Source organism: Clytia hemisphaerica, unplaced genomic scaffold (assembly GCF_902728285.1).
Source record: "Clytia hemisphaerica strain Z4C2 unplaced genomic scaffold, Clytia hemisphaerica genome assembly, whole genome shotgun sequence".
In the NCBI taxonomy this organism is placed as follows: Eukaryota; Metazoa; Cnidaria; class Hydrozoa; order Leptothecata; family Clytiidae; genus Clytia; species Clytia hemisphaerica.
The window spans coordinates 34742-43288 of record NW_027104613.1 but is presented as its reverse complement, the minus strand read 5'-3'; the positions used below and the strand labels follow the sequence as shown (position 1 = coordinate 43288).

Sequence of the window (8547 nt, the reverse complement as noted above, 5' to 3'; positions counted from 1 at the left end):
ATCAACAGAATCAGACGCGGTGAGTTCGTTAACTTTGATTCTCTACTTCCTCAGAACGTTGGGCGATCCACTAACACCCATATTTCTTTAAACATCGACGGGGATAGTATTTCTTTGGCAAGTAATAACGACTCATCCTCTACCACTAAAGATAATTCAAAATACAAAGCCAAAGTCACCGATTTCCTTACCTGGTCTCTTGCATGGACATTTTTTTTCCAAATCATGGTACAGTTTAACTCCCACTTGACGGAACAACTTTTACAATACCAACTTTATATTACCAACATGGCTAACCAGTACATTTTTTCTGCTTGGTACAATTATGACAAAGCCTTCAGACAATCTCTTGCGAACAACCCACATAAGGTTAACTGGAGCTCCTCAGACGGCTTATATTTTAATCTTTATGTTAGGGATAGAAATTTAAAATCTAAATGTTTTACCTGCGGTTCTAGTAACCACCTCTCCCCCTCTTGCCCTTTCGCGACAGGTAAGGGTCCTGGTTCTAGCAGTGGTAAGTTGCAACCGTTTGGCAGTGTTCAGCAGAGTTTTCCTAGGCTACGGGCCCCTGGGCTCCCACCCACCCCCCACCAGGCTCTTTCGGATCAAATTCCCCCAGCGTCTCTGCTAATTTTCAGGCTCCCTCCCACTATGGTTCCAGACCACCCTTTCCTGCCCCCCAGCGTACCCAGACTGCCAGCCAGAGCGGCCAGGTATGTCGAAGATGGAACCAGGGACAGTGTACCAGATACAATAACTGCAAATTTCTCCATGTCTGTATCTTCTGTGGGGCCAGTAACCACCCAGGATACCAGTGCCACTGATTCTTTCTTACTCGATTCTCTTCCTTTGCAGTTCTCTTTACCTTCTTCAGTTGCTTCACCCATTAGGGTCTCTAATCTTGAGTTTCTTCTTTCGGGATACCCCCCTGAAATTGTTGAGTTTCTGATCCAGGGTTTTTCTCATGGGTTTCGTTTGGGTTTTGGTAATAGTCCTCTATCTCACACTGGGAGGAACAATTCCTCCGCCACGTTGGTTAGCGACAAGGTTTCAGCATCCATTTTGAAAGAACTAGAACGTAGTCACACAGCAGGTCCGTTTTCCAATCCACCTCTTCCCAACCTTCACTGTTCTCCGCTTGGTTCTGCCCTTAAAAATGATGGTTCTTCTCGTATTATTCTTGATTTATCTCAACCTGATGGTAGTTCTGTGAATGATGGGATCCCTATTGACTCGTGCCATGTTAAGTACTCTTCTTTCGATGATGCTGTTGATTTAGTACGTCTTGTGGGTAGGGGTTGTTTCATGGGAAAGATTGACATCAGACACGCTTTTAGACTTTGCCCTGTTCATCCCGACGATTGGCATTTACTTGGTTACTACTGGAGATCTCGCTGGTATGTAGACTTGAGGTTACCTTTCGGACTTAGATCTTCTCCCTTCATCTTCACCACTTTCTCTGATGCACTGCAATGGATTCTGGTTGTTAAGTATCACGTCACTGCCCTTGTACATTACCTTGATGATTTCTTTGTTGTTGGTAGAACTAAGGAAGAATGTCAGTACCGCATGGATCTCATAGTTCAGGTCTTTGAGTTTCTTGGTGTTCCTATTGCAACGGACAAGTTTGAAGGCCCATCTCAGAAGATTGTTTTCCTAGGGATTGAAATTGATTCTGTCGACCTTACTATTCGTTTACCTGATGACAAGAAGAATCGTCTTTCTAGTACTATTGAATCGTGGTTAGTCCGGAAGAAGTGTACAAAACGCGACCTCTTATCTCTTATTGGTTCTCTCTCCTTTGCATGTAAGGTTATCAAGCCTGGTAGGATTTTCCTTCGTCGCCTAATTGATCTTTCTACAACGGTCTCAAAGCCCCACTATCATGTTTTTCCATCCCTAAATCAGTTCGAGACGACCTTAACCTTTAGACACCGCTGTTTTTAAAAACAGCGCGCGCTGCTGCCGCTGTTTTTTTCATGAAAATTGAGGTTTCGCGGAAAATGTCATAAAATCTGAACCGCTAAAGCTTAAGTAAAAAGTAAACCCATTTTGAAAAGCTAAGAATCTATTTTTTCAGATAATACCAAAAAGACGCCTCATCACCCTTTTAAACCTGACTACACAGCCTCAAATCAAAACAGTAAAAATTCCATGTTTACGATTTTTTCACTTTTTTTCTTTTTTTTGACAAATTGAATGAAAAAAGTGGGTACAAAGTAAAGATTGGTCCCAGAAAAATTATTTTGTTTTAGTTTATGTTATAAGCCACCATTGTGTGAAATTTCAGGGCTGAAGAAGAAGCTCATTTCCTCTCAGAATCTAAGTTTCGGTGAAGCACACTTTTCCACCAAAATCGACACTCTGGCCACAACAGGTAAAATAAGTGGTCCCGTTGCTCTAAAATGGCCCTGCACTTACCCTAAGCCTGTAAAATTACTACAATAATCATAACAGACTCTCTATCATGTAAATTCAAGCAATAAAACACCAGAATAGTGGAAAAACTGAGGCAAAACAGCCCTGAGTTGTTGGAGCTAGAGATAGGCATGTATGTCAGGAAATACCCCCTAAAACCCCTTCAAACCACATAGAAACTGCCAATAAAGGTTCTCTATCTCATATAATGATATTTATATGCTGAAACCAAGAAAAAAACCAGACATACACATGACTTTTCAGTCCAAAAATCCATCAAACACCCTCTGTCCACCACTAAAACGATGTTTTGTTGACATTTGAAAAATACACCGACATTGAGTTCCGATATCTCGAGATGTATAAAAGCAGGACCCGTAAAATTTTTAAGAAATGAACCTTCACCCCTATCCTGTCTGCTAAATTTTACAGAATAGAAAAATTCAAACTGGTCTTTATTTTATTAAACTTTGAAAGGACCCCAGTATCAAAACGTACGTGGTACGTCTCTCGGCCTGTATATATGACGTACGTGGTACGTCTCTCGGCGGCTAAAGGTTAATATGTGGTTCACTTTTCTTAAATCTTGGAATGGGAAGTCCTTCATGTTGAGCCCTATAGTTACCTCCCGATCCCTTTCGCTGTCCACAGATGCGTCCTTCTTGGGTTATGGCTCCTTTTTTCAGGGACACTGGTTTTCTCTTCCTTGGCCCTCTTCCACGGCTCAACACAAGGGACAACCCATCCATATCGCTGTCCGTGAGTTATTCGCCATATATGCTGCTCTTACATGCTGGAAACGCTTCTTTTTCAACCAACAAATCTTGATATTCACAGACAATGAGTCCCAGTTTGGGCTTCAGGTACTTCTAAGGATCCCAGGATCATGTGCCTTGTCCGAGCTCTATTCTTTTTATCCGTAGACATTAATGCCTCCTTTACTTTCCAACATGTCGCAGGCAAAGACAACACCTTCTCTGACCTTCTATCTCGTCTTCAGGTAGAGAAGTTCAGATCAATCTGCCCAGCTTCAGATCAACATCCATCAGCCATTCCCACCTCTACAATGGACCTTTGGGACGAGATTTCCTAAGAATGTCTATTGCTCCCTCAACAAAGAATACTTATCGATCAGGAATTCGCTCCTACACCACGTTCTGTTTTTCAAACCAACTTATTCCTTTTCCAGTCACTGAAGCTACATTGTATTTTTATGCTGTTTCCCTAGCCAATCGCAAACTATCATATAAAACTATCAAAGTATATATATTTGGAGTTATTTATCAAAACAATATGCTCGGTCGATTCTCTCGTCTGTCGGATTTCAACATTTTATTCCAAACTCTTCGTGGGATTAGGCGATCTCAAGGCAACTCAGCTTCGCGACCTCCAAGACGCCCAATTACGATTGAACACCTGCATGCTATTTTGGATTAGCTCTCCTGCTCAGGATTTCAACCCACAGACAAGGCTTTGTTCAGAGCTGCTTCTCTTCTCGCCTTCTTTGGATTACTGCGAGTATCAGAGTACACGTGTCCATCCCCAAACAGATTTGATCCGAACTCCCACCTCTTAGCATCCAATGTTTCCTTCAACGCTAATTTTACTATGATGTTTGTCAGAATAAAGGCAAGTAAAACAGACCCATTTCGACAAGGAACTACGATTAGACTATCAGCCCTATCCCACCGATTATGTCCTGTAGCAGCTATGATGAATTACCTACAACTCAGTCCAACACGTTCAGGTCCCCTATTTACTAGATCCGGTGGTCAATTCCTTACAAGACGTCAGGTAGTCGTCCTTTTGAGCTTAGCCCTCCCTAACACCAACAATATCAACACTCACAGTTTTAGAATTGGTGGAGCCTCAGCCGCACTGTCATCGGGCGCTTCAGACTCTATGATTCGTTCACTAGGGCGCTGGACCAGTGACTGCTATTTACGCTACCTTAGATTATCAGACAACGACATACACAATTTTCAATCCCGCATAGCATCATTAAAACTTACTTCTTCCTTTTGGGACCCAGACAAATGGTAACCGTGTCACAACTGTAGTTGTGTTTTGTTTAGATTTATAATCCTACTAATCTGCATTTGTTCCCTAGTTGTGTTATCTTGCTTTGGGTGACTTTGGGGGTGTTGGCTTACCTTCGGTAACCTTAGGGCCTCCTACATTTCTAGTGCCTTGTCCTGGCTGCTCAGCCCGACAGTGGACAGGCTTATCATCTCTTTAGAAGAAGGTACGCAGCACATCCCCAATGTTACCCCAATGCAATTACCTCGCGTTTTATTCTACCTTGATTACATTTACTTGCTTACATTTACTTGATTACATTTACTTGATTACATTTACTTGATTAATAAACATTTCGACTCTATACATACTTTGTCTCTATTATTCTCTGATCCACTTCTTAGGCAAAACAGGATCGACATTTCGGACAAGAGACTAAGTGATTGTAGCCTTGTCTTCAAATTCATTTCTAGGTTAGCTATTTCGGACAACATACACAAAACTCTCTGCTATTGCTTTACATATATCACATACTTCTCCACAGATCAGATAATTAATAAGTCTAAAGATTAACCTTCACGCATATAGAACGTCTGTAGAGAATTTGTATTTGTATATTTTATGACCTTAGGGATTCATTTCAATTAAACATTTTTTTACTATCAATTTTTCAACATCATCATAGCATTTGTTATTTTTCATTTGATAGCTGACGATTCGTAAAAGATGCAACTTTAAGTTCTATAATTTAAATTTTGTTTTTTCTTGTACGCTGTATGTATAAATTAGTCGTCTAACTTGCTAGACTATGTACTTGGTGGACTTCACATAAGGGATTCCGAAGTGTAGTGGTTATCACGTGTGCCTAACACGCACAAGGTCCCCGGTTCGACCGGGCGGGATCATTTGAGGCATGTTTACTCTTGCAGAGAGAAAGCCCATCTACAGGATGTAAAATGTGCCAGGTTCTACCGAGAATTGAACTCGGATCGCTGGATTTAAAGTCCAGAGTGCTAACCATTGCACCATAGAACCTCATCTACGTAGGCGCGACGAAGATGGGATTCGAACCCACGCGGGCAGAGCCCAATGGATTAGCAGTCCATCGCCTTAACCACTCGGCCACCTCGTCACTGTTGCCTTTATCAAAATTAGAAATCAATGTACCTCAAAGTATGGACACTGACGTGTGATTTGTTTTGTTTATTGTACTTGGTGGACATCGCCTCAGCGATTCCGTAGTGTAGTGGTTATCACTTGTGCCTAAGACGCACAAGGTCCCCGGTTCGAGCCCGGGCAGAATCATTCTAGGCATGTTTACTCTTGCAGAGAGCAAGCCCATCTTCAGAATGTAAAATGTGCCAGGTTCTACCGAGATTTGAACTCAAATCGCTGGATTCAAAGTCCAGAGTGCTAACCATTACACGAAAGAACCTCATCTACGTAGGCGCAACGAAGATGGGATTCGGACCCACGCAGGCAGAGCACAATGGATTAGCAGTCCATCGCCTTAACCACTCGGCCACCTCATCGCTGTTGCCTCTATCAAAATTAGAAATGAATGTACTTCAAAGTATGGACACTGACGTGTGAATTGTTTTGTTTATTGTACTTGGTGGACTTCGCATCAGCGATTCCGTAGTGTAGTGGTTATCACGTGTGCCTAATACGCACAAGGTCCCCGGTTCGAGCCCGGGCGGAATCATTTGAGGCATGTTTACTCTTGCAGAGAGCAAGCCCATCTTCAGGATGTAAAATGTGCGAGATTCTACCGAGATTTGAACTCGGATCGCTGGATTCAAAGTCCAGAGTGCTAACCATTACACCATAGAACCTCATCTATGTGGGCGCGACGAAGATGGGATTCGAACCCACGCGGACAGAATCCAATGGATTAGCAGTCCATCGCCTTAACCACTCGGCCACCTCGTCGCTGTTGCCTCTATCAAAATTAGAAATCAATGTACCTCAAAGTATGGAAACTGACGTGTGATTTGTTTTGTTTATTGTACTTGGTGGACAATGCATCAGCGATTCCGTAATGCAGTGGTTATCACGTGTGCCTAACACGCACAAGGTCCCTGGTTCGAGCCCGGGCAGAATCATTTGAGGCCTGTTCACTCTTGCAGAGAGCAAGCCCATTTTCAGGGTGTAAAATGTGCCAGGTTCTACCGAGATTTGAACTGGGATCGCTGGATTCAAAGTCCAGAGTGCTAACCATTACACCATAGAACCTCATCTATGTGGGCGCGACGAAGATGGGATTCGAACCCACGCAGACAGAATCCAATGGATTAGCAGTCATTCGCCTTAACCACTCGGGCACCTCGTCGCTGTTGCCTCTATCAAAATTAAAAATCAATGTACCTCAAAGTATGGACACTGACGTGTGATTTTCTTTGTTTATTGTACTTGGTGGAAATCGCATCAGCGATTCCGTAGTGTAGTGGTTATCACGTGTGCCTAACACGCACAATGTCCCCGGTTCAAGCCCGGGTGGAATCATTTGAGGCATGTTTACTAATGCAGAAAGCAAGCCCATCTTCAGAATGTAAAATGTGCCAGGTTTTACCAAGATTTGAACTCCAGAGTCCAGAGTCCTAACCATTACACCATAGAACCTCATCTACGTGGGCGCGACGAAGATGGGATTCGAACCCACGAGGGCAGAGCCCAATGGATTAGCAGTCCATCGACTTAACCACTCGGCCCCCTCGTCGCTGTGGCCTCCATCAAAATTAAAAATCAATGTACCTCAAAGTATGGACACTGACGTGTGATTTCTTTTGTTTATTGTACTTGGTGGACATCGCATCAGTGATTCCGTAGTGTAGTGGTTATCACGTGTGCATAACACGCACAAGGTCCCCGGTTCAAGCCCGGGTGGAATCATTTGAGGCATGTTTACTAATGCAGAGAGCAAGCCCATCTTCAGAATGTAAAATGTGCCGGGTTTTACCGAGATTTGAACTCGGATCGCTGAATTGAAAGTCCAAAGTCCTAACCATAACACCATAGAACCTCATCTACGTGGGCGCGACGAAGATGGGATTTGAACCCACGCGTGGCAGAGCCCAATAGATTAGCAGTTCATCGCATTAACCACTCGGCCACCTCGTCGCTGTTGCCTCTATCAAAATTAGAAATCAATGTACCTCAAAGTATGGACACTGACGTGTGATTTGTTTTGTTTATTGTACTTGGTGGACATTGCATCATCGATTCCGTAGTGTAGTGGTTATCACGTGTGCTTAACACGCACAAGGTCCCCTGTTCGGCCTGGGCGGAATTAATTGAGGCATGTTTACTCTTGCAGAGAGCAAGTCTAACTTCAGGATGTAAAATGTGCCAGGTTCTACCGAGATTTGAACACGGATCGCTGGATTCAAAGTCCAGAGTGCTAACCATTACACCATAGAACCTCATCTTCGTGGGCGCGACGAAGATGGGATTCGAACCAACGCGGGCAGAGCTAAATGGATTAGCAGTCCATCGACTTAACCACTCGGCCACCTCGTCGCTGTTACCTATATCAAAATTAAAAATCAATGTACGTCAAAGCATGGACACTGACGTGTGATTTGTTTGGTTTATTGTACTTGGTGGACATCGCATCAGCGATTCCGTAGTGTAGTGGTTATCACGTGTGCCTTACACGCACAAGGGCCCCGGTTCGAGCCCGGGTGGAATTATTTGAGGCATGTTTACTCTTGCAGAGAGCAAGCCCATCTTCAGGATGTAAAATGTGCCAGGTTCTACCGAGATTTGAACACGGATCGCTGGATTCAAAGTCCAGAGTGCTAAATATTACACCATAGAACCTCATCTACGTGGGCGCGACGAAGATGGGATTCGAACCCACGCGGGCAGATCCCAATGGATTAGCAGTCCATCGCCTTAACCACTCGGCCACCTCGTCGCTGTTGCCTCTATCAAAATTAAAAATCAATGTACCTCAAAGTATGGACACTGACGTTTGATTTGTTTTGTTTATTGTACTTGGTGGACAACGCATCAGCGATTCCGTAGTGTAGTGGTTATCACGTGTGCTTAACACGCACAAGGTCCCCTGTTCGGCCCCGGGTGGAATTAATTGAGGCATGTTTT

At 43.6% G+C, this 8547-nt stretch overlaps 1 protein-coding gene and 10 non-coding genes across 11 annotated transcripts; 7 read left to right on the top strand and 4 right to left on the bottom strand.

Annotated features, from left to right (window-relative positions):
- Positions 1-404: 404 nt before the first annotated feature.
- LOC136824353 (uncharacterized) lies at positions 405-1950 on the top strand. Its single transcript, XM_067080508.1, has one exon. It carries the CDS (start codon positions 655-657, stop codon positions 1948-1950), a length of 1296 nt encoding a protein of 431 aa, XP_066936609.1. The 5' UTR covers positions 405-654.
- Positions 1951-5490: 3540 nt separating this feature from the next.
- On the bottom strand, positions 5491-5572 carry Trnas-gcu (transfer RNA serine (anticodon GCU)). The gene has a single exon. It is a non-coding gene; the product is annotated as a tRNA-Ser (tRNA).
- A 100-nt stretch (positions 5573-5672) lies between these two features.
- On the top strand, positions 5673-5745 carry Trnal-aag (transfer RNA leucine (anticodon AAG)). Its single transcript has one exon. It is a non-coding gene; the product is annotated as a tRNA-Leu (tRNA).
- Positions 5746-6072: 327 nt separating this feature from the next.
- On the top strand, positions 6073-6145 carry Trnai-aau (transfer RNA isoleucine (anticodon AAU)). The gene has a single exon. It is a non-coding gene; the product is annotated as a tRNA-Ile (tRNA).
- A 58-nt stretch (positions 6146-6203) lies between these two features.
- Positions 6204-6275, bottom strand: Trnaq-uug (transfer RNA glutamine (anticodon UUG)). Its single transcript has one exon. It is a non-coding gene; the product is annotated as a tRNA-Gln (tRNA).
- A 197-nt stretch (positions 6276-6472) lies between these two features.
- On the top strand, positions 6473-6545 carry Trnav-aac (transfer RNA valine (anticodon AAC)). The gene has a single exon. It is a non-coding gene; the product is annotated as a tRNA-Val (tRNA).
- A 58-nt stretch (positions 6546-6603) lies between these two features.
- On the bottom strand, positions 6604-6675 carry Trnaq-uug (transfer RNA glutamine (anticodon UUG)). The gene has a single exon. It is a non-coding gene; the product is annotated as a tRNA-Gln (tRNA).
- A 197-nt stretch (positions 6676-6872) lies between these two features.
- On the top strand, positions 6873-6945 carry Trnav-aac (transfer RNA valine (anticodon AAC)). The gene has a single exon. It is a non-coding gene; the product is annotated as a tRNA-Val (tRNA).
- Positions 6946-7259: 314 nt separating this feature from the next.
- Positions 7260-7332, top strand: Trnav-aac (transfer RNA valine (anticodon AAC)). Its single transcript has one exon. It is a non-coding gene; the product is annotated as a tRNA-Val (tRNA).
- A 458-nt stretch (positions 7333-7790) lies between these two features.
- On the bottom strand, positions 7791-7862 carry Trnaq-uug (transfer RNA glutamine (anticodon UUG)). The gene has a single exon. It is a non-coding gene; the product is annotated as a tRNA-Gln (tRNA).
- Positions 7863-8059: 197 nt separating this feature from the next.
- Positions 8060-8132, top strand: Trnav-uac (transfer RNA valine (anticodon UAC)). Its single transcript has one exon. It is a non-coding gene; the product is annotated as a tRNA-Val (tRNA).
- The last annotated feature ends 415 nt before the right edge of the window (positions 8133-8547 follow it).

Coding starts and splice junctions, on each gene's coding strand:
- LOC136824353 (XM_067080508.1), top strand. CDS start 655: ATGGTTCCAGACCACCCTTTCCTGCCCCCCAGCGTACCCAGACTGCCA.